General features: G+C 35.7%; 1 protein-coding gene across 3 annotated transcripts; it reads right to left on the bottom strand.

Annotated features, from left to right (window-relative positions):
• Positions 1 to 829: 829 nt before the first annotated feature.
• lpgat1 (lysophosphatidylglycerol acyltransferase 1) lies at positions 830 to 26,158 on the bottom strand. Of its 3 annotated transcripts, none has more exons than XM_042747466.1 (8): positions 25,718 to 26,158; positions 24,295 to 24,547; positions 15,450 to 15,568; positions 15,215 to 15,310; positions 14,764 to 15,040; positions 11,734 to 11,860; positions 3,086 to 3,192; positions 830 to 2,985 (listed from the first exon to the last, which is right to left on the bottom strand). In XM_042747466.1, the coding sequence occupies exons 2-8, from the start codon at positions 24,530 to 24,532 to the stop codon at positions 2,834 to 2,836; spliced, it is 1,116 nt and encodes a 371-aa protein (XP_042603400.1). In that variant the 5' UTR covers positions 24,533 to 24,547; positions 25,718 to 26,158; the 3' UTR covers positions 830 to 2,833. The 3 variants fall into 3 exon arrangements, with proteins under 3 accessions (XP_042603400.1, XP_042603402.1, XP_042603401.1); XM_042747468.1 differs by having other exon boundaries at positions 25,589 to 25,728; XM_042747467.1 differs by lacking the exon at positions 25,718 to 26,158 and adding an exon at positions 24,683 to 24,838.
• Between the last annotated feature and the right edge of the window lie 269 nt (positions 26,159 to 26,427).

Raw genomic sequence — 26,427 nt, 5'->3', positions numbered from 1 at the left:
CTGTTCTTCTGAACATAAAGTGCAAAATACACAGGCAGCCGAGGCATATGTTTAAATATCAAAATTGATCGAATGCATGATCCAAATGTTACTGTGAATGATTCAATGGTGCATGTTATTCCAGAGAACAAAAACTGCAATTCACATCAACTTTAAAAGCCTGATCGGAATCATTGAGGGGCCGTTTACACGACAATGTTTTCAGCCAAAAACGGGAAACTTTTTGTGCGTTTTGCCTCTTCGTTTACACGACAACAGTGTTTTGGGGACTGAAGATGCATATTTTTGAAAATGGGTTTCAAAGTGCAAGTTTTTGAAAACTCAGACGTTATCGTTTCAGTGTAAACACCCAATTCGGGAATCTTTGAAAACGGTGACGTCATGTGTGTGCGTAGAACATGTTAGGTGTGTAGACATGCGCAGTACGTGTTGATTTTAAAGGCAAGCGCGAACAAACACAACAATGGTGGATTACATGGTACTGTTGTTGATGTTTAAAAGTTTGCTGACGCTTCTTCAGCAAAGTGGGGAGTTACTTCACCAATATTACAACCACCAGCGCAGACACATCATATACATCATATAATCGTCACTTCCCTACAGGTACTGTTTACTAACAAGGTGATAGCGCCAACTACTGGCCTGGCATAAGTAATACAGCTGGCTGTTTTCGCAGATGTGTGTAAACGCGAATCGTTTTGAAAACATTGTCGTGTATACATGAAACTTTTTTAAAACGCATGGGAAAAAATTTTCTGTTTTTGACTACATTGTTGTTGTGCAAACGTAGCCTCAGATGAACAATAACACTCAGAGAAGAGCCTGTGGGTCACTGCTGCGCATGATTTTTATTCCAGCACAATTAATTTGTGTTGTAAAATGGTTGGGTAGCTAGGAAGAGAAACAGGAGTACAAAATGAAAATAATGGACCATTCTATTGTAATTTGGTTAAATTGCTAATATATAGATATATCTCACACTTTTTTTAAAAACATAAAACCATACTTAGGAAAACAATGTTATGTCTCAATCTGACAGACAGCGAGAACGAGACAAAGAACCCGGCGTCTGAGATCCTCGCAGTGATGTTCATGGTGACGTAGCCTGCTCTGAATGCAGTCCGCATCTAACTTGGCTTTAGTCTTCTGGCGTCATTCACATTTCAGCCTGGCAAGCTACAGAAACAAAGTTCACTTTCACAGATGACATGGCTTCGGTTAGGGGGGGAAATGACAATGTTTTCATCTACAAATGTGTAATTTGTACATCTAAACATCATTTCTTTAGAACGCCACAACATGGGCGTTTATTTTTGAGTACATTATTGCTGGACCTCGCCCATATTCCCTTCCGACACGATGAGAACACGTAGATGGACTCGAGAACAGCATTCTTCCCCACCGACACACACAAACAGATCCAATTTCACACATGAAAATCACAATTTTGTCTCAAGCTCGAGGAGAACGCTTCCATTTTCCTCAAGATAGTCTAAAGCTAGTCTAAAATATCTACGCCTATGATCCCTTCCACGTGGCAGCAGTTTTAAGACTGTTTCTTTTGATGAACAGAAACGCCCACGCGATCGCCGCAGAAGACAGCAAATGGCAGACGAGGTGATGCTCAGATACTGAGAGAAACGTAAGCACCCGCCGGGACAGAAGCTCCTTACTGCTTCTTCTCCATCTTTCTTAAACATTCATGATATTTCAGAAGTAAAAACGTTGAGAGTGACTCCTTTCTGTACAAGATTAACCACAGAATGAGGAAAAAGAACGTAAACTATTAAACAGATATTTGCCAACACTCTGATATAACATGAAGCTACCAGACATTATGTGCATCTAAAAATTAGAAAAAAAGCAACGGGCAGTCGCACACAATCACACAGGCAGGTTATGCTGTCACATTTACAGAAATGAGACTCAAAAATCAACAAATTCAAATGTTTTTAGGACAATGAACAAACACAAAAGTTCAGTCAGTAGAATGTCCGCCCCCTTTTGACCCGAAGATAAGCATATGGCTTAATATTTGCAAAACTTTGGAAGTGAGGAGTGTTTGTCCAATCGAATCGCTCGTGTGGCAGTCATGTGGTGCACTTGGATGTGTCTGTATGGCGTTGATTGTGTAAAGTTCTCCTTGTTTTAAAACAAGAACCAGGTTCGTCTTGGAAATTCGTCATCAAAACCAAATCCCCCTTCAGTCAGTGTAAACATCACAATCGTTCTACCGTCTCTCAATACTGACAAATCACACAGAAAACAGAGACGAGACGGCCACGAGGAAGAAATGACATGAGGGCAGCACACAACCGAGGGTCTTCTGCTGGGGGCGACAAGGATTCATAGTGCAATGAAGGCCAGAGGAGGCTCTTCCAATGAGGACAGCAGTCTCTGAAAAAAATTTCAGTCATCCTGTTTGGGAGTTAACGATAAAAAGTGGGGGGACATGAGAAATAAGAGGACGTGACAGATCTATCTCTGGCTTATTCCTGAGCCTAATTTTGATTGTAAGTAAAAATAAAGTAAAACAACAACAAAAAAAAAACAAGGTGTGTCCACATGTGCATGAGTAAACATTTAGATGTGCATAATCTTCTCTCTGCATGTGAGCGCGCATGTGTAAACATGTTGAACTGGTTCTACGCAAATCTAAAGGATAAACGCATGTCTGGGACTGGGTGGATGTGTCTGGACCGCGATCGGATACAGCAACTGGAGTCGTCCTGCGGGGTACATTCAACCATCCGGCAGAGGAGAATGGCAATCAGGGCTCTTGGTCTCTGGCATTCCCTCCTCCATCCTGCACGCTACGCTCTCCTCAGAGCGCTCAGAAGAACCAGCAGTAGACGTGATGTAGAATGCTGTACCACATGTAGCCTGAGGCGAAGGCCAACGTTTGGACGAAAAACAGCCAAGTGTTGTCAAGGGTCATGTTTCGGGAGACCACCTCTTTTTGGCCTTCTAGTGGCGGGAATGCTCCTGCGAGATGAGGGAAAGATAGAGACTTGTCAGCAAGTTTGGTTTTAGCTGGAGGATGAATCAATCGATCTCTATAGTAATTTGATGGTTATCAAACTACCTGTCTTGTAGAAGTGAGCCAGAAGTTTCTCCTTTTCCACAAATCGCTGATAGAGCCAATCTGTCAGCGCTTCTGTTTCTACCGGGACGTCCTTTATGGGGTATGTCCTAAAAATATAAGAATAATAAGAAATTGTTATACAGAACTGAGAAACATTCAAAAGCAAAATGATAAAACTGTACTGACCATTGGTCAATGCAGCATTCTAGAGACTAAAGTAATAAAAGTTTCCAAGATTAATAATAATGATTATTATTATCACATTTACAAAACCTAAATAATAAAATATTTTAAAAGCAGCAGCAATACTACTACTACTACTACTACTAAGAATAATCAATCAAATATCAATATTTTATTACGATTCTACATTTACATTTATTATAAATAATAATAACTGCATATTAATGTTTTATGAGAATGCAATGTAGACATTATAATGTATTTACAAAAATAAAATACTACTTTAAATGTAGAATGTAGTAACAGATTGTATTATAATACATTGATCTGCAATTATTAATTCATATAAATTTAGACTACATTTATATATATATATAAAATTAGCAAAACTAAAATATGACCGATATAAATAGTAAATAAAAATAAATTAACTTAATTAAATACTAATATTATTAAGTGTAATAGTAAGCAGAAGCGTTAATAATAATAATAACAACATAGATTCTGTTTACTGTATACACAGTACTGAATATATTTGAACCATTAATTCACAGTTTATCTGTACATTTGGATAAACATTGTGTTAATAATTATCCTGTTGTTGTTAACAACAACAACAATAATAATAATAATGATTATTATTATAACCACTTTAGACATGTTGAGCAAATGTAGCCCTCCTGACCCAATACTTTCCCGTTCTTTCATTTAGGAAAAACACACACACACACACACAAAACAAAACAAATTGATAGGTTGGGAGTAAAGTTAGCATGTTGAACACACCAAGACAGAGGGGCTGATTAAATGAGAACAGTATAAAAAGCATAAAACAAATTTGAAAATGTATGAAATGAAATGTACAATAATGAAGGTAATTTAGAGAGGCAATGAAGACAGCTTGAAGGAGAAAATCTAACAGGCACTGAAAAAACAGATGAGCATGGAGCACAAATGATCCCAATTCTCAGTCTTCATCAGATCTCCCACAGTTAGCTCAGCTCTTCAGGCTTTGAGCTGCGAGCAGCGTGACAGATTCAGTGTTTGTGCTGATGAGACGCTTCATCTGATGACAGCAGTTTTCTACTGAAACACTGGCCGAGGTCTGCACAGACAGCGGAGACGTACAAACCCACGAATGACTGCAAATGTGTGTTACGAAAACTAACAGTAGAGAGGCTGTGCTCAGGAACAATATTACAACATCATGAATTTAAAGTTTCCTGACTAATCCAGCTTCTGCTTTTCCCTTTGTTTAAGAAACAGTCGACTTCCCTCAATTACTTTACTAGTAAATATTTAACCAAATTCAGTACAGTAGATTCACATTAGGCTATGATAGTGTATCACTACTGAGAGACTGTAAATTGCATCTGAATTTTTCTTAACTAACAACCTTCCTATGGTACAAAAATGTTTTCAAAAACTTAAATTAATACATTTACATTAGAAGAATCCTGCTTATCAAAAGGACATTAAGTTGAAATAAGCTGATGTGAGAATAAAGACTGATATGTAAAAACTACTACAAATATGTTGGATATCAAAAGTGAAGTATATATCTATAATCAAAAATACAGTAAAAATTTTTACAATAAAAAAAATTCTATTTGGATATATTTTTAAATCAAAATTGATTTCTGTGATGCAAAGCTGAATTTTCATTTTTCAGCATCATTTCTCCAGTCTTCAGTGTCACATGATCTTTCAGAAATCATTCTAATATGCTGATTTGCTGCTCAAGACAAATTTTTGATTTGGAATATTCCGGTTATTATTAATATTGATGCTTATTATTGTGTAAACCTTTTTAAGGTTATTTGATGAATGGAAAATTCAAAAGAACAGGATATATTTGAAATAGATATCTTGGGAAATTAATGCAAATTGTATAAGCCCTATTGTATAATCTTTCTCCTCATATATTACTCTATTTATTACTATTATTATTATTATAACTTCTTTCTAAATCTCTGGTACCACCAAAGCTGTTCACTCACTAATCCATCCATCCATACTGTACACTCTTAAAAATAAAGGTGCTTCACGATGCCATAGAAGAACCTTTTTGTCTAAGTGGTTCCATAAAGAAACTTTAACATCTGAAGAACCTTGACAAAAGAAGGTTCTTCAGATTATAAAAAGGTAAGAAAGAGATGGTTCTTTGAAGAACCTTTGACTGAATGATTCTTTGTGGAACCAAAAATGGTTCTTCTATGGCATCGCTTGAAGAACCTTTTGAAGCACCTTTATTTTGAAGAGTGTACATCTATAGCTTACTCTCTTTCGACTTAGCTCACTTTCCATCTACCACACACAAATCAATGGGTGTGGAGTAATAAGGCCCTTGGGGACAAATTCCAGAAAATGCCTAGCAATAACATGAGATAAGAGCCCTGGGAACAGAAGTCACCCAGAAGCATCTATCGGACAGATCCGTGCATCAGATCACACGTTTCTCATTAGGAGGACATACAGCTCCATAAAGATCAGCACCGCACACGTTACTGATGCATCCCACAAGCGTTCGTAATGCCATGCTTGAAGGTTTTATGTTCTATAGGGCAGGTCAACTAATGAATAGGAATATATAGATACAACTCTATTTCTTTTTGTTCAAAACTCTAATGATTTTGTTAAAATAGTGAGAACTGCGAAAGTCTTGTTAGAATAGACTGAAAAAAAAGGTAATGCTTTGCACTGTATGCCATCAGAGAAGTGTTTATGAATACTCAGCTTTCATTTGAGCTATACAATTGCAAAGAAAATAAAATAAAGACTTTTTTTTTTTCTCCCCTGGTGAAGCAGGTGAAAATTATTGAATGATTGTAATTGAACACAAACATAGACGTGTTATTCAGTATACTAAGGTACCTAGTATAAAAATCCTCCTGACACAGATAAAACAAGGACTTAACCGATATTTCCAAGATAGTTCATGTAATCGTAAACGGTGACGTTAATGTGCTGAGGACTGCGATACGTTCCCTAGAGGCTCCGAAAGTCTTGCTTGAAATGGAGCATTTCCACCAAACCAATTAAACCTCTCTGTATCTCAGAGATTTGTTTCAGGGGAATTTGAGTGACCTGGTAGACTCTGTATCCACAGAGCTAAACTCTGCATTCTGCTTTGTTTCCAGAGCATTGTCTGTGAAATAGTCTGTACTTCTGGACAGTTATGAATTTATTCATCCATGTCAACTATTGTTGATACTACTTGTTGAACTACTTTGTTAAGTGGAGTATCTATTTTGTCTATTTACGTGACATTGTGTAGCTTATCCGGAAGTCCAAAATTATTCTTTTTTTTTCAACAATCAACTCTATTCTTGTCCTTAACCCTATAAAGACCACTGTATTATATTTTCTAGCAAATTTCTAAGGCCTCTAAATTACCAAAAAGTAAAAGATCTTTTAGTGCAATTCTAAAATAGTCCACCTTAAGGTTGTTTTAAGTAATTGGTCTGTCATACTGTTATAAAATTTTGTTAGTACATTACAAACTATCAGAATGTCATCTGACTTTCATAGAAATATCAGAAACTTGACCAAATTGCAGGAGAAATCTGAATAAAATTGAGGTGTTTTTTCTTCAAGTATGAGCTCCATACTCTTCTATATGTGAAATGAAATGCAATCAAATACAGTACTCAACCAAAAAACAAAAAAAAAAGTTTAGTAACCGTTTCTGACAAATTTTTTATGTCAGGCTTAGAAGAAAAAAAACCCAGTGCTGTCAAATGATTAATCGCAATTAATCGCATCCAAAATAAAAGTTTTTGTTTACATAATATGTGTACTGTGAATATTTATTATGTATATATTAGAGCTGTCAGTTTAACATTAACTTAAGTTATAAAACTGTTACCTGATTAAAATATTTTAATGCAGTTAATGCACTGGCCCCGCCCCCAGAGTTTTTGTCTCATATTTATAATCATAGGATATCACACGCCAGAGCAATATATCAGACGAGTGATGATTTGGTCCCGAATATCACAAGTTTAAATGTGATTTCATACAACAGTTCAGTAAATATGAAGTTGATATTGTGTTATATTTTAAACACAATATTATGTTTTTGCTCTATTTTGCAGAAAACATATTACCTTTAAAGCCATAGCAGAACTGTTGCGTGTCTCCGAGCAACAGAGCAGTGTTTAGTTTCTGAATGAATCCGCGTTTTGAAGAAATCGTGTGAATCAATGATTCAAAGGCCCATTCATAAAGAGAGCCGTTTACTGAATTCCTGAATGAATCAGCCGTTTAAATAAATCAACTTAAGATATATACTGCCACCTCCTGGCAGATTTAGTTTCTTACTTAAAGTATCATTTAATAAAAAAAAACTAATAAATAAATAAAAAAAAATAAAAATAAAAACCTTTAATAATTTCTTTCAAATTATCTTCTTTCATATTCCATAGTTTTATTAGGCCATTGTAGCTTAAATGTTTATGTGTAGGTTAATAAATTTTATGATGAATCAAATAACATTTTTCTTTCTAAAGCTACAATTTGTAATATCTACATGATACTTTCTCATATAACACAAAATAGCTTTAAATCTTTTGTGGATATTTTCAGCCAAATTTATTTTGCGATTAATTAAATCATGTAATTAATTAGATAAATTTTTTTAATTTTAATCTTGTTTGCCTCTGAGGCCGTTTCATGGCAGGTGTGGGGATAAAACTGATGAGAATGTAAACTGTAAGGTGCTCATAAATCACAGCAGTGCTGTCTGGACTGAATCAGCAAACACTGCACAGCAGAATAAAAGACAGTTTGCAGGGAGGCATAAAAAAATAAAATAAAAATATAAGGTAGTTTGTTGACCCAGTGTGATCATCCATCCACCTGGCACTATATTCACAAAGGGCTTAAACTCAGTTTCACAGCGAGGGTTCAGAAATGGGGAGTAACACATGGAAGGAGATTACGAATCATTCCCCATCATTTTCATCATCTCTTGTACTCGTTTAACCTTTCTTAGTTAGATCATGAAATGAATGTACCATGTAATGAAAATAGTTACTCACACTTGTGTTGCGACATTACTGTCGGATCCAATATAGTCAATATATCTACTTGAAAATACATCAAATTGTGCCTTGTTTGTAAATGAATCCGTAGTAAAATTAAGTGAACAAAGGACCGCGCTCTTACTGATGCGATCTGGATCTTAATTAAAAATAAAGAAAATAAAAACGTTGGGATCAGAAGGAAGGATTAGCTATTGAGATCAAACACTGTTTTTTTACAACTTGGCGTGTTGTTGTCTTCAGAGCCATCGTTATCATTTGGTTTCTGCGTTAGCCTCTCTCATAAACAGTACATGCGCAAACCGGTGGGCATCCGTGCTTTTTACATGAGTGTGCATGCAGCATAGAGCAGTGTTGTGCATTGTGATTAGTTGATGGAAAAAAGTATTCTTAAAATGCATTAAAAAATTCTGAATAATTTGTAATAAATAATTATTTACTGAGCTTACTTTGAAGTGCCAATGATAACTAACAATATCGTGCATATTCATAATTGCGATATCGCATTATCGAATATTGCCATGTCTAATGGCATGGCTGTCTTTATTTAGCAATGTCATTAACTACATTTACATGCAAGTTAATATCCAATTACCGATCTCGATTATCCAATCTCAAGCTGATGACGCGCCTGCAGTGAGAGGTTTGGCACGACATGCAGTGGTACCATCTCAGTCTTCGTCTGGTGCAGGTTAAATAATTATAATGCTATATTTCTTCATTAAATAACTTGTAAAGTAATTTGAAAACCTTGTGTGAGAAGTAACTTTACAAACAGCGGGAGTGAATCACCGCATGCGCTCTCTTTCTCTCTCAAAATAAGTAAATGGCTTCAAATCACCACACATCGAGTCTGTCTATAAGCGAGCCGCACAGGTGACACAGGAATTGTCACTTGCACAATCGAGGCAGTGTCACATCGCCACTAAAGTTTTATAAATCTCATTAATTCTTAACCATTTCCAACCATTAACCACTCACTCACCCCCCACTATACTCTATACTATATCCTAATTCTCACTCACAGCGCGCACGTCAGGTTCACATCACTCCGTTTGCAGTATGTATGCGGTGCATATTTTTTTCCTGCACTCACGTTAACGGAAAGCATTTACACTGCACACATGGTTGCGGTCCGGCAGCTGCACTTGCTGCACTGCAAGCGCTGAATTAAAGTAACAGTGCATTGTTTTCATTAAAAATGTACATTGATTGACACGTAAATGTAGGATAATACACCATACATGCATATTATTAAAGTCTACTGTGTTTCACAGTCAACACATGTCTTTTTGGCTAGGTTTAAATTTAAAAAAAACAATTAAAAAAAAAAGCAAAAGTGAATGAACAAAAACAAAAATAAAAACAAACTACATTAATGAACTACAATAAATATTCTAATAAATATTTTTAAAAAGGAGAGGCAGTAGAGCTAACTATTTCTGTCAATGGTAAGTTTGTGATAATGTAAGAAAAGTAGTTTAAATGTTTTGATACTTGCTTGAGCAGATTAATATATAAATCTAGAAGTAAATGCAAAATTATAAGTATTGAATAATGTGTTGCTTATATTTATTGTGTTTAAACATGTCTGTTAAAGATTGTTTTACTGTACTGTGTAAAAAAAATTTAAAAATTGCAATGCCGAAAAAGCAATTTCAGTGTCAATGTTTGGATTTGAAATCAAAATAATGGATAAATGTTGTGTTTGTGCCTTTGTGGTAAACAGCCAAGGATCAGTAGCTAAATCTCCAAAAAAACCAAAGTCTGTGCTGCTTCCCCTCTCACAATAGTCACCTAAGAGGGGAATTGCCCCCATTTTCAAAAATTAAATTCAGGCCCTGAGTATCAAAATATATAGTTCTAAATGATAAAAAGAAGCCTTTAAAAAGATCGGTATCGGTGACCGGATCAGCAGATATTGCTTTATGTGATCGGCGATCGGCCTCAAAAATCCTGATCGTAGCACCTTACTATTTTTTATCATGTAGGATTATTTATAGTGATAATCCAATCAAGATTTTTAGACATTTATTCAGGGCCTAGATTTCATTTTTTGAAAATGAATTCCCCTCTTAGGTGACTCCTGTGACAGGGGATTTTTTAATTTGATGGGTGGAGGAGGCATTTTTTAGACATTTTTCAAAAATATATATTTATCTCAACTAAATGTTTGATCATGCACTGCATTTTCATTTTGACAATTGTGTAATTGTTGCACAACAGCTTACACACAGCACAAGCCTGATTTCGTGAGCTGTATGTGAGGCGGCCTTGTGCCAGGTTCACACATACTCTGTTTGCAGTCCGTGTGCTGGTACATAAGTGGTGCAGAAGCAGCACAGACTCATTGTGCTTTCAAACAGGAGTCTGCAACTGATCCTTGGCTGTTTGCCACAAACATAACATTTATCCATTATTTTGATTTCAAATCCAAACATCGTAACTTAGAAAGCTTTTTCAGCATCGTGATTCTTTTTTACACAGTGCAGTAATACACTCTTTCATAGATGTGTTTAAACACAATAAATATAAGAAACATTATTCAATTAATGATTTTTACTTTTGCATTTCTAGATTTAAATATTCAATTTCTCAAGCAAGTGGCAAAACATTTAAACTACTTTTCTTACATTATCAAAAACATTCTAAATTAAAACTTACCATTGACATAAACAGCTCTACTGCCTTTTCTTTTGCATATAAATCTTTCAAACACAGGATAGATGCATGTCGTGCCAAACCTCTCACAGCAGGCGCGCCATCAGCTTGAGGACGTTTTATTGAGATCGGCCTTTAGAGACCACCGATCAAACATCCCAAAGTGATTATCGGCCGATAATGATCGGTAGCCGATTAATCGGATCACCCCTAGTAAAAAGCTTTTCTTTTTTGCAGTGGCATTTTCACTCACTGATAAGTCAGGTCACGTGACCACTAAACAGCACTGTGAGATCCATTTAAACTGGTTTAAATCTGGATGAAACAGTGCTGACAACAGGAGAAAAATGAGTGCAATGATACAGTCAGACGGCTTTTTAATCTACAAATCGCCATCATCTACCATGGATTTCAAAACCTTGATCACAAAATCTTGGATTTTATGATCATTAAATAGTTAAATTTAATAGACTGAATCATGCAGTGAAAGAACACACTCTAAATGCGCACGGCCGCATACGCACTTGTCTAACCAACTAGACTTCATCACGTAATGAATGTGCGCACTCTACATTTACATTTAGTCACTTAGCAGACGCTTTTAGAAGATGTGTTTTGTTTGGTTTTTGCGATATACTCAATGTCAAATCGCACATCGTTAAAACAACAATTACGATATTACTGCAGACGATGTATATTATACACCCCTACCTTTGAGACATTTGCAGATACAAAACTATATTACAGAACAGTTCTTACCTGTAGTGTACATGTGTTACTGTTGGATCTCTGTAACCAAAAATCCATGTCTGAATGTCCATGGGTCTTGCATTAGGGTAGGCTATGGTCATATCTATTACCCACTGTAGTCCATTTGCTTTGTTACCTGAAGGTGAGCAGACACAGAGACTTGAGTCAGAGAAAGAGCTGTACCAATTTCCAAACTTCAAGGACAATTCACTTCAATAATGAAACAAAAAAGCACTATTCCTACTCTTCCCATCCAAACACAAACTGTACTTGATAGCGATCAAGAATATAGTGCACAGGTCATACAGGTCTATATTATGTTATATTAACATTTTTTATGTTTCACTGAAGAAAGTCATTCAGACGGGTTTTACACACATTGCAATGACACATTTTCACAGTTATTAACAAAACAAAACTAGATTTTATATTTTGACCAACTGAATGCACAATTTTGGTGTAATCAATAACTACAATTCTCAACATGAACTGAATGAACCACTTTTAGTCCTTGAGTTTAAGAATTATAAATGTGCAAAATATTTTTTATCTATTCATTACAACTATTCATTGTATTGTTTGGATGACAAGTCGATCTTAAGAAACTCTGTGTGATTATGGTCCACCAAACACCGATTAGACATGTTTCTTAGGAGACGTTCAAATAAGATGTGTTCATGTGTTCAAAAACACCTGTATTGGAAAAGACAGAATGGATACAAATGAATACGGTTGTTTAAAGTGGAACTGTATTTAACTTGACACATTGTCTGTAAGATGGTGTGGGATCTCTAAATAAAAATCCAACCAAAACAACAGCATGAGAAGTTACGCCACTGGCTGTCTAAATTAATTAAAGAAATAGTGCAGACAGAATTCAAGAACACACATGCCTTCAACAGGACAACATAAATTTTTTTTTTTATAAAAATAAATAAATAAAAATATCAAATGTCCAACTATCAAATGTATTGTATATACCAGTACTGTTGACTAAAATGGAAATAAATCTTAAATAAAATAAATATGCCGTTAAACTGAAATAAAATGTTTACTGAAAAAAAGTTGAAGTTCTCCGCCGATACCAATACTCCGCCGATACCGATACTTTTATTTTTGATACTTGCTGATGAAGAGTACCAATACCGCTTTTTTTTTTTATTGTATTTGTAATTTTTTTTTCAAATAACGGGTACAGAAATTAAAAGAATATGTATAATGTTAGTTGACTAGTTAACTTCATTTATCAAAGTGATTTAAAAAGTGAAGTCTAACTTGAAATGTGTTGACAGTGAGAGATTTATTGGCCGAGCAGTGTTGTGATGGCGATAAGAGAGATCAATTTTGGAGATGTAACTCCTAGAGAGAGGAGCCACTGCTTAAAATAATACAGCCAAAAATAAAAAATAAAAAACACAGAACAAACTAAATCTAGTCCACTTTAATAGCCAACTAGTTGAAACACTGAGTAACTACGCTGCTTTAATCTCCTTAATCTCTAAAATAGTTGTTTACTGGTTCAGTTAACATATCTTCATACTGTACTTACAAATCTCCAAGAGGAATTATTAAAATGAAGATGTGCAATCTGTGTGGGCATGTCCTCTGATACATTCTGAGAGACTGTGACGGTTGTCTCTACATATTTACTGAGAGACAATACTAGCAGCTTATTATCTTGCTTAACCAGCCTTAGTGTTTCTTTGTTTTGAATCCATGCCTGTCAGAACACAACATCTCTGTTAGTTAACCCAATAACAGCAAGTCCACCATTAAGCAGAGCAAATATATGCACTGCGTAAGTGGTGTGAGGAGACAAAATGGAAGATCCACCCAACAAGGAAGTTCAAAATGTACTAGGTGTGGTGGGAAAATGACACAGTATAGTATTACGATATGAAAATGTGTTCTCTAAAGCATTACAGTTTTTAAAAAATGTGTGTGTGTTTTATCAATACAATAAAAGTCATTGAGTCCACGGTTGTTTACTTCTAATATTTAATCAGCCCAATCAAATGAAAGAAAACAAATCACCACAAAATATTTATATTTTTTTATTGTTTGGATGCTGAACCATCCATTTAGCTCTCCAGACGTTATGACAATGACAAATATTTGCACTGAAATTAAATAATGCGAACAGCTTTGGTGCAGTAAACTGTTTGAAAATATTTTATATTGTTTAGTTTGACATTTAATAAACTGGCCTTTACATCTACTTAAAAAAAGTTAAAAAAAATTGTATATATATATATATATATATATATATATATATATATATATATATATATATATATATATATATATATATATATATATATATATATATTTAGCTTACGCTTTAATATTAAAAGTTATTTGACCCTACGTCTGCATCAAATGATTATTTGGATAGCCGATTAACTGATAATAAATAATCACATAACTTCTGCTATTACACTTGCAATGTTTTATTCAAAAATTCTCATTAAAATACTTTAGGAAAAAAAAAAAAAAAAAAAAACATAAAAGGCCAAGAATTAAAAGTCCTCTATTAAAGGGATAGTTCACCCAAAAATAAACCTTCTGTCATTAATTACTCAACCTCATGTTGTTCCAAACCTGTAAGACCTCAGTTTATCTTTGGAACACAAATTAAAATATTTTTGATGGAATCTGAGAGCTTTCTGACCCTTTCTGTCCTTACATGATCAAGGTCCAGAAACATTTAATTTCTTTATGGTTCAACCGTAATTTTACGAAGCTACGAGAATACTTTTTGTGTGCAAAAGAAAAGAAAAAAACGACTTTATTCAACAATTCCTTGTGATGTATTCGTGTGACGCATATGTAAACAACATCACTGATTCCATCAATGTTTTGATTACGCATAGTTTTGTTCCTAGTAGATACCATAATACAGATTACTTATTGTTTCGAAAAGGACAAGGGACTTACTGTAAATGGTATACAATTTTGGCAGTTCATACACAGAACCATGGGAAAGATAGTGAAAGACCCTATCTGTTTAAATATAAAAGAGCTGATTTTGTTCCTTACTTTGACTGTGTGGGCTTCCCTCTGTTCCCAAGATGCCGTTTTCCTGCTGGGGTCCTAAGGTCTTTAGGATAATCTGTGTGGCGCCCAGTCGTGGCAGTGTTACATGAGTCAAGGAAGGCAAGTCATTCTTTTTGGCAAAGGACTGACTTATCTCTCGCCTCTTTCTTAGGAAGCCACCCTCAGGAAACAGCACAATCCATTTCCTGTCTCTGCTGTAGTAATACTTGTCTAGATGATCCTTCAGGTAAACTAGCTGCATTTCTCGATGTGCTTTGCCCTGTTAGTAATGACATATCTCGTCAATGATGGCTAAATTTCCCCTTGCACTAAAAACAATTTAGTTTTTTTTAAATAATAAATACAGACAAATGAATTTAGAATATCAGCTCACTATCCTTGTCACATTACATTACAAACATCTATATTTTCTTTTTAAGTAAACAGATCTTACCTGTCTGATGAAGAAATCTCCATGAATCAGGGACACAACCCCAAAATTGGTATATTTAAAAACATGGTCCATCAACCACAACATCTTTCGTACAACCTGGATAAGAACATGAGAATTCGTTTTGTTGTCTGACTGTGATCTGAAATATTATCAATGTGATATCAGCCTATATTTAATGTACACTTCACAACCATGAGAGCAGTACTGGCCCCAACCCAAGCAGAAGCATGCTTACCGTGCCCTTGTCCTGCAAGCACATCATTAGGGTGCACACGTCTCCTGTAGATTGATGGTTGACTATGACCATGGCTTCATCTTCAGACATTGGTCTCACGTCATCACCCCATTCTGTCACTAAAAAAAAAAAAAAAAACACATAACACACATTACTCAGAAATCTGAAATAGGTATTTCTTGAATAGAAAGTTCAGCAGAACACTTTTTTTTTTTTTTACTTTTTATGAAATTAATGCATCCATGCTGAGAGATTATACATGTAAAAAAATAAAAAAAATAAAATAATAATAATAATAATAATAAAAATAAAATTTTACAGACCCCCACAACATTACACCATTGTATTAAAATAACAAATTTTAAATAAAACGTAACATAAATTTTAACACAATTAACAGTCTAAATTTGTTTATGTGTATATCCCATTTATCATGAAGCTGTATCTTGTGTATTAGGAATATAAGTCAGTCATTTAATCGCAGTTCTTTTTTCTCATGATACTGTATCAACATTTCAGATCCTTATATCAATATTTTATTTATTCACTGGTGCATTCATATAATGTCATACTGTTCAAAAAAGAACAAAGGTCAACTTAATGAGCACAAACTCTGAGGCCGATGCTTTCCAGTGCAGTCAGAACCGCTTCTAGAAGTCACAAGAGGTTGAAACTGACCCTAAAGATATTCCCTCTCACAGATACACAATCACAATCTGATTATAATATCATTATGTACTGGACTGTGATTTATGTACAGCTATGTGTATCATACATCATGAGGTAGCTGCTGATACCAATAATGTGTCTGTTGGTAATATCGGCCACCCTACTCTCAAGATATCTCACTGGTCTTTAAAAGAAAATGTTGGCAACCACTTAATAATAATAATATAAAATCCTCAAAAATACTAACATTACAAAAGTAAGTTATAGGAGTAAATAAAAGACACAAGATGCACTTGCACAACAGTGTGTAAATCTCCCCTCTGTCACCACTGTACTTTGCCCTTGATGGCGAGTTTAAACAACCCTACGAAGAGCAGGAAACCCAACGGATCTCTACGAGAGGTCACGCTGAGCCATGGCACGGGTCACAGCCTCTGCTGTTACCAACAGGTCAAAGAATACAAGCAAAATAAACCATTACAGCACCTCCAACGCATCAAGCTCAGGGGTTGAGGGCACCTGACATGACAAGTTACGGGCACCCACGCTTGCTAAAAGATACCACCAGACCTTCTAGCAACAGAGTATTTGCTTACAGACTTCAGAACAACAAGAGGGGCTGCTACGATTTCAGACCGGGACATTCAATATCACAAAACCCTGTAAACAGCTCTAAGAATGATCACCGACTGCTTCTGTGAGGAAATCGATTACGAAAGGTAGCAAGCACAAAGTACATTGTATAAATGTGTTAGTGAGCACTTCTTTGCGGAGATAAACCATCCACCTTACAGGTGTGGCATATCTAGATGCTGATTAGACAGCATGATTATTGCACAGGTGTGCCTTAGGCTGGCCACAATAAAAGACCACTCTAAAATGTGCAGTTTTATCACACAGCACAATAACACAGATGTCGCAAATTTAGAGGCAGTGTGCAATTGGCGCGCTGACTGCAGGAACGTCCACAAGAGCTGTTGTAAAAATCACGAGTGCAAATGTGATTTTATACAAGTTTAGTAAATAAGAAGTTGATATTGTGTTATATTTAAACAAAACATTATCTGTTTTTGGTCAGTTTTGCCAACAAAAATATTTCCTGTAAAGCCAATGCAGAACTGCTGTGCATCACCGAGCAACACAGTGGTGTTTCGTTTCTCAATGAATCTGCATTTTGAACGAGTCGAATGAATGAATTAACGACTCATAAAGACATTTACCTTTTACCATAAACCCTAGTTCATCCAACTCTTCATTTTATAATAAGTACGATAATACATATAATTGGTAATTTATGCAGAATCTACATACGAGAACATTTTTGTTTCACATATTTTCTATTCAAAATTAATAACTGCAATTATAATAACTGTACAATTACAAAATAAATTCTTGTTTTTGTCATAAATATCAACCAATCAAACATCAAATATTATCTGCCATTTATTGACACTCATAGCGATTACACCCCTAAGCTCCTGCTTCATGACAAGCTCAGCAATATGTTATTCAGGAACAAAACTGGGCCCTTTGACAGATCAAGCCAATGAGCTGCATCAGGTCTCTCATAATCTCATTCACAACCAGTGACTGCTGCCCGTGAGATCGACGATACACGATATTATCATGCATGGGTGGAGCAAGAGAGAGACTCTCTGTACTTGTCATACTGTAACATAACGATTTATTTTTTTAAACCGAGCAGGTGCACAAGAGTGAGCCTATGAAATCACCAATTATCGAAAAAAATTATACTTTCAAACATACTGATAAACTAACGTTAAATATAAAAATACTATATTTAAAACAGCTAGTTCATATATAGTTGGACGCAACTGTCATACCGTGCGTCCTGTGACAAATTTGCCATATTTGCGCACGGAAGTTATCAGTCTAAATGTTCTGCAAAATCAGTCAATGGTGAAAATCAATAGTAGATTTCAATTAAAGACCAACAGTTTAACACTAAATATTGGACATAAACGAACACGTTAAAGTATTTAAAACAGGTACGTTCATATATTTGGAGTAAAGTTCAATTGAATAGATGCATCAGTCATACAGCGCTCCGGACGAGCCCGAAGCAACCCCAACAGAAACGAATGAGATGCATTCTAACATAACTGTGGCATTAAACTCAGTTAGTGAGGGCTTGTTCAAAATATTGTACATATATAAGCTGTACAGATTACTTGTTAAAGTGCACTGAAATACCTTATATCTGCAGAGGATGTAGGCTACGTCTGTTTGTGGATGGAGACTTTTTCACCGGCTACAGGCTCTAATCCTCATTTGCGCACGTGTGTGTGAAATCTGGTGCTGAGGTGAAATAGCAAGGCAATTTGATAGCCGAATTATAATAGGCTGCCAAATAAAAAATTATAATAATTATTATTATTATAATTTAATACATTAATAGGAGAATGAGCCTAATATCGTCTTGACTATCGACAAAGACATCTGCTATCGTCAATATCTCTGACTATCGCCGATACACGATACTATCGTCTATCGGCAAAACCCTACTATACAGTGTTATTTTCAATTTGATTATTTAATTTCTGTTCCTGAATACTGTTAGACTTACCTGAAAAATATAAAGCATTGTTTATTTAATTTGTATCTTTGTTCTATTATATTTATTTATGCTTGTAATTCGCTTATTTTCTATGTTGATTTTTTCACCTACAAAATCACCTCAATCATTGATTATTTTTTTCCAAATAGAGCTATTCAAGTCATCTGGTGAGTGCAATATATATCGCAGAAAAACTAAATTTTCCAACATTGTGCAGCCCTACTGGAAAGGATATTTTGAACCTGCTTGGTGTAATTCTCTCATATCAGCAAAACAACTTAGAAATCTGCTTTTCAGAGAACAATACAATATCCCTCCCATTTTTTTGCATGTAAAACAGGATCCTGGTCATACAGACCTTGTGGGGAAAACCCATGCAAACCCAATGCAAAGCAGCTTTTACTTTCTTGTTAACTATGATATCATCAACAGTGTAAGAACAATCTGTGAGATAAAATACATAAAAGCTGGACAATAATTAAAATGCAGAAAGGCCAGAGAGAGAACTTTAGCTGTATATTGCTTAGGGCTGGACAATAATTCAATATCAATATGTATCGCGATTTTTTCAACAACGGTGATATGATTTTTAAACATTTCCGATATTTCGATACATTACAGGTGTTTCCCATACATTGATTTATTTTTGACATTTGACTTCGTTGAATAAACATGAGCACTGCAGATTTCAAAATCATAACATGTTTTGCTGAATGCAGGCTTGGTGAGCAGAAAATAATTCTTTAAAAACATTAAAAATCTTACTGTTCAAAAACTTTTGACTGGTAGTGTAAGTTAGGCTATAGTTTGAAGTTAAAGATATTAATATTAATTAGGTGAGTCTGAGATGATTATTTGACAGTGATTACACATTTATTGTTTGTATGAAGGCTAAATACAAATAAAATATGAACATTAATTTATTTGTGCTGTTTTTTCTTTTTTTTTTTCTAAAATATTATATGGTTTATATTCACTATTATTAGGTGTCAGACTTGGCAAGTTCAAGTTTGTATGCACAGACATCTGTTGTTTGCATTCTTGGCAGTGTTTACGAGGCATTTTTAATGGTGTTCATTCATATAAAAAACATAATTATATAAAATCGACCGAAATCAATAAATACAATTTGATATAAATATATGAAATTCAAAACAGTCCTAATATTGCTTCAACCAAATATTATGTGACATCATGCCCATCTATTTAAGCACTGCATTCTTATCTTGCCCATGTCATCTGTGCTGCTCTTTGCAGATGTCAATTGCAGTAGTGGTTAGTTTGACTTTCATTGGGCTTGCCGAACTATTAGTTTCTAGCATGAGTTCCTACTCTACTTCTGCATCCAACTGTATCAGCCAGTGGTTCATGGTCTCCATTCCAGCTGTGAGTCGCACCACTCCTCATTTACATAAAGCTGCTCGCAATGCCAGCGGTCACTGACACTCACGTCACTACAAACTGGTAACTCTCAATGACAATAAATGACTTCAGGACTTTTTGTCGCAGTTGATCATTATGTGAAAGCCACTTCATGGAATAGTTCACTCAAAAATGCCATATTCTGTCATTATTTACTCAACATAAACACGGTTTTTCCATCGTTTTCTATGCAAGCATACATTAGATAGACATGTTTGACCACAAATCTTTTACAGCATCTCACCCTTGACAGTGTTCTAACAACCAAAAAAAGAAGACCTTTAGTAGTTTTTATTTATTTTTTTAATTCCATTGCCTGGCGTTTTGCTACTCAAACTTGCATCATAATGAAATTTTATTTGCAATATTTTTGGTCAGGTGACCTAATAGAAAGCCTGAAATGTTGGTAATAAAATTTAGTAATGATTTAAGTAGTGCAGGATTTTATCTTTTCAGTGGAACACAAAAGGAGAAAAGGAGAAGAAGGAGTCACTGAGTCAAACTTGAGAACCAGGGGCCGGATTCACGACACAGTCTTAAGAAGAAATTTCTTCTTAACTGCTGTTTTCTTCTTATTTTTTAACTTTAGAAAAAAAGTTAAGAATAATTTGTATACCCAAAAATCCATTTTAATAATATTCTTATCTTTTTTCTTAAGATTGTTCTTAAGACAAAACCTAAGAAGAATCTTCTTAAAAATCATCATAAATAACTTCTGAAATTTAGGACAACCCCAGACTTGTCTTAAATCCCAAACAGTAAGAATTATTTAATCAATTTATTGGGTTACTAGGACTAGGGATGTGCACGAGTTTTCTGAAGTGACAGCGATGACTGTTAATGTAAACATGATCGGTCATGATTAGCCTGTGTGTGACGCTACTTTTTGCTGATTTCAAAACTCAGTGGCAACTCTAAAATGAGTCCGGAGCTTTAATTGAACGCTTTTAATTTTAGCTTATAAATGCGGCAATCTTTGGCAGTATTCAGTGCATATGAATGCACAGGACGCATTTGCTTTAGAAGTGCAGACACGCATACCAGAAGCGTTCACTCGGATGAGAGCACAAAAACACAGCACACACAAAAAAAATTAAACATCGCTGCAGCTTGAGACAGGCTATTTTAAAAGTACCTGTTCAAAAACACGCTGTTATTTTCTTCTAAAGAAAAAAATTAAGATGTTCTTAAGAATATATTATGTAAGTATGTTTTGTTATTAGAGTATTTGCTATTGACTGTTCAAATGCTGAGTTTTGCCAATAGTATCTGCGCGTTGTGTGTGTGTAAGAGAGAGAGCGAGAGACAGGGTCACACAGTGGAGTCAGCAGTCTTAACCGTCGGTGGCTTGTGTACTGCAAACACATACGAGCTTCATCACTGTGTCTGTCACGCAACTCTGTTCCTATTTCAGGCTTGAACTGATGGTAAAACTGGGCATTACATGGGCGTTACATTTCTGACGAGTGCTTGCGTTGTTCGGCCAATCACAATGCACTGGGTCAGCTGGCCAATCAGAGCAGACTTCGCTTGTCATAAGGAGGGACTTTGTAGAAAACGACGCGTTTGCGAGAGTCTTTTCAAAAAATAAAAACAAAAATATACAGCATTTGAAAAATAATCAGTTTTTTGAACAATAAAGCATGTCAACATATTCTGTTACACCAAATACACAAAATAATGATCTTTAAAAAAAGCATCATATGACCCCTTTAAATGAATCATTCTTTTGAGCCAGTTCTTTTCATTGAACCAGTTAACTGGGTTCAGAATTCCAACTGAATCAGCTGCACTCATTAACTAGCAACACTTTTTGAGTTAACTGACTGGAGAGAGAGATTTTCAGTAAATAATTACTTGAATTTATCAGTTCCTCATATATTATGAAGAACAGTGCACAAGAAGTATGGAAAACTAGTATGATACTTTGAATGGTGCTTGACATTTCTTTTGTGTTTTACTAAAAAAACAGCATACGAACTTGGATGAATATAAGAGTGACTAAATATTAGTTTTTGAGTGACGTGTTCCTTCAAGGCACGTGAGGTCTGATCTTTGTGCTCTCTTTAACAGCAGGTAAATGACACACAGATTTGACCTCTGCCACACATATTTATCTCCACCTGCTTCATCCGGCCAGCCTCTTATCAGCATGGTGAGGCATCTTGCGTAAAATACTAACCTGGTGAGAAATCACGACAAGCGACTTTATATGATCATTTGCACCCTTTTTATCATCAATAGTTCATATTTTGCTGTTTTTTCCTTTTAGGGTTCAAGAACAGCCTCTAAACTAAAGACGCCGTGCACGTGACTTCCAACTCAGCTACACATGAGCAGGTTTTCAAAAGGAAAACCACCATTAATTATTTAACACTCTTGTTGCTTTCCAAACGCTGCTCATCCCAATTTGTGAGCATTTAGCTCACAGCTTAGCGTAACCCAAAACTGTAGGCAATTCTCACGCTGTTCCTGTGAGAAGACAAATTAAAATAAAACAGATTTTGATTTGGTGCGCTCTTCTACTCCAAAATAATCTTCCACTACCAGATTCAACTGAAGAATTAAAGCATGCCAAACAAACTCCAAACATGACAACAAAGAATTAAGGATTGAATTAAGGAAACATAATAACAAAAAAGAAACTCCAGCTGTGAATGTGAAAGGGAAGCCTGTCTAACCATAACTTCAGTTTAAGAAATCCAACTTTTGATCATCATCAAACACATAAACAATGAGCCAATTCAATTAAACACTAATCTAATTTTCCAATCAGAATTATCCAATGCAGCATGAAGCCAAGTTCAATTCATGGCTTTTCCGATGACATCAAAGAGACCTGCTAATGGGAAATCTCTGATATAGGCCTATAATTTTACAGATTTATATCTCAGTGTTTGATTGAGCCAATTTGATTCTTTTCTGTGAGACCGTTCAAAATAATTCCAAACTTAATTTGTGTTTTTACTCAAAAAAAGTGTCTGTATTGAATTCTTAATGCATTTATGTGTTTTTAATAATATAGGTAGACAAATATAGCCATTTATTACATTGTTTTGTGCAGTGAAAAACATCCCTAGATTATTTCCAACTATTACTATTACCATTTTGACAAAATGTTATATTAAACATTCCAAATTTACGTGTCCACAATAGCTGTTGGTTCAAATGATGATCCCATTAACTGAAAAAAATAAAAACAGCATTCTTCGAAAACATAACAGCAAATACTTTAGTAGATACATAGTTATGCATAGTTTTACTTTTGTCAGGAATATCACCTAACCATAGAAACTGGTCACTTTATCTTTATAGGCTTTTTTAAATAACATTTTACCTTTTAAAATACAAATACGAGCTCATAAAATCTGTACACATGAGAAAATTGATTAAAATAAATTGTGAATAAATACAGCATGTCAAAATGTGGAACACAGCTAAATGTCACGTCAACTGCCTTTATCTGTTATCTTGTAAAAAGCTGACAAATCGTCTTATCTGTCTTCACGATCGTCTGACTGTTCCAGCCCTTGTACTTCCACCTCATGGTCCACATAATCAGTCAACACCCTGGTTACTCTTAGTACCAGCATGCAACAAATGAAATTACTCATGAAATGCTCGTGAGTAAGCAGACAGTGTTTCACCTCTCGTAGATTCAACTAGTCATAAATTCAAATCAGCTTTACGAGGAAAACCCGAAATCTCTTTCTAACGAAAAAGTTAAATTCATGCAATTCGATACTTGTAACAAACTACACATAAAGTAATACAGGCAACACTTCCAGTCTCTAATGAATGATGATGTGGATTCATCAAGAGAGAAGTGAGGTAAACAAAGACCTCCCATGAGGTTCCCAGTGTATAATATTGCCCAAATACACTCTATTAAAGCAAAAGCGTAACAGCTTAATCAAACTTGTTTCCCAATGAAAATAAAGAAATCAATCCAAACACAGGAAACCCTAGAGTGTAAGAGTCAATAAAGATGAAAAACAGTCAATAGATCTGCACTCAGCAGTCAAATTTTGGCGCCACTAGATGATATACTAAAGATGCTGACTGAAGTCTAGTGTCCTGTGTGGCTTGTTTTACAAAGACCTGCAGTCAAATTTTACATTTAGGGCCTTTCACTGGCATTTAGAAAGTCAGAAAAGAGAGGTAAAGCTGTCTTACCCGTGTAACCCGCACACCAGCCCCAAGACGCCACCATCGCCAGCAACCACCTGAACATGACCCCTTCGATGTACCAGTACGTGGGGGCATCTAGAAGTCTTAAAGGCTGCAGGACTATCAGGTAGAGGCAGTATGACGGGATCGCCACACAGTTATTGACAAACATGAAGGTGAAACGCAGCAGCGACTTCATTAAGATCCAGAACAATTTGCGGGCCGTGTCCAGATGGGGAGCCATACTGTACTGTCCTGCCTGCAAAAAAGATAAAAAAGGCTAATTAAATCTCAACACTTTAGCTGATGTGATGCATGCTTAAATCAAGGCAGTAAACGCAAGACATGGAGGTGAAAACAAACAATAGACTCAATGTACAGAGATGCTGCTTACGCTAACAGACACTCAAGTAACCGCAGATATAAATGTGCAGGTTCATACTGACACCCTTTAAGCCCGTTAGACTTTGATATCTGTGGTTCAAGCAAAACAAACAATGAAAAACTTTGTTTCAGATTAAATAGCGTCTATCTTGATAAGCATGTTGAGGAGGAGCTACTTCAGCTTAACAAAAGAAACCAGTAATACCATGCTCAATCCTATATTTGTTATATTTGTGAATGTGTGATATAAAAATAACCTGTACAAAATAATAACGATGAAGAGTACAATTATTCACATCATAAACTATGATATTTATCATAACAATAAACATAACGTTTGATAGGACACCGAGCCTGATTAAGCGTAACACGCTTTAATTCAGTTATTTGAGTCTAAATGGTTATCATTCATGTATTTTAAAGACACTTAGAGCACAAATCTTTTGAATGTAGGTGAAATGTTTCAAATGAAGTGTTGAACGGAGCGCTAACGCGGCTAATATGCTACATACAGCTTTAACTGCTGCTTAAACAGCACTGCTAATTTATACCAAAACGTGTATATTTTTTCTAACAATTCAAATGTAGACATGTAAATTATAACGTGATAATATATACAATCACTGTTGGTAAATAAAGCAGAAACATGTCTGTGCTGGCGCTGCTTTCGCTAGCATGCTAAGCTAACGCGAAGTGAACCCCGTTCATAATTCAGTTTAACGGTCACTTCATCATATGATTGTTTATTCTTCAAATGATCTCTTTGTTTGAGTGGTTGTTTCGTTAGTTGTGTATTTTCATATTTATATCATCCCCGACTGTCTGTCCTTCATACAAAGTGGCTGGTGTCTGGCTGATTTGGTGATTTAATGAGATTTGGACTAAAGTCCTTGACGGATCCGTTAACGTTACTCACCGGTGTCGAACCGGATCAGAACAGCGATCCAGATCTAAGAAAACGCTTCGACGGCTCAAATGACATCGATGATCTGAAACGATCTCATATTATCAATCCTCTAATCTTCACGTGAAGGTGTTTTCTCACCGTGCTAACGCGCAGAGGGGCTCGGTTCGGTCACATGTAGCGGATGGAGATGATCGGTGAGCCCGAGAGCTTTAGGTCGTCTGCTCCACGGCTTGACTCGGTTCCGAGAGTCCGTGTCCTGATCGGATGCATGCGCTTCAGTTACACACGCGCATGTTTCTGGAGTCTCGCTGCCGAACCTCTGGATCGCACTCAGCAGCGCGCGCTCGAGATCAGACTCGTAAACCCATCTTTCCGCTCCGGATGAGGCGTGTCGTGTCGGCCATGCATTCACTGGGCCTCTCCTCCGGGATGAGGATGAGGAGGATGATGGTGATGATGATCTTTGGCTCCGTTATTCTGGACCTCCCACAGGCCGCGGGCACGCGCACCGATACCGACCCAGCTCAGTTGCTAAAGATACCGACCCAGCTCAGTTGCTGAAGAATCTAGATGTGTAAGGAACAAACTTGCATCTTTGGAAGTGTAGGAAACTAAAGTGTCCACACAGTAGACTCACTTTAGAATAAAAGAAGCTTAAAAAGAAAGATTTTTTTCCTAACCACATTCTACAAACAAACTGAAACCAAATAATATTAAGGTGTTTTTGGAAGTATTCCGTGGTAGCTGTTTTTGGAAGAAGTTAGTAAACCATGACCTCCAGTGGGCAATTCAAAAATCTTCCCTATCTATCTATCTATCTATCTATCTATCTATCTATCTATCTATCT

The sequence above is a fragment of the Cyprinus carpio genome, chromosome B20 (assembly GCF_018340385.1).
Source record: "Cyprinus carpio isolate SPL01 chromosome B20, ASM1834038v1, whole genome shotgun sequence".
Classification (NCBI taxonomy): domain Eukaryota; kingdom Metazoa; phylum Chordata; class Actinopteri; order Cypriniformes; family Cyprinidae; genus Cyprinus; species Cyprinus carpio.
This window is presented reverse-complemented; position numbering and strand designations above follow the sequence as displayed.

Coding starts and splice junctions, on each gene's coding strand:
- lpgat1 (XM_042747466.1), bottom strand. CDS start 24,532: ATGGCTCCCCATCTGGACACGGCCCGCAAATTGTTCTGGATCTTAATG. Junction 15,569..24,294: donor CTGGTGTGCGGGTTACACGG/GTAAGACAGCTT, acceptor TTTTTTTTTTAG/TGACAGAATGGGGTGATGAC. Junction 3,193..11,733: donor GTAACACATGTACACTACAG/GTAAGAACTGTT, acceptor TTATATTTTTAG/GACATACCCCATAAAGGACG.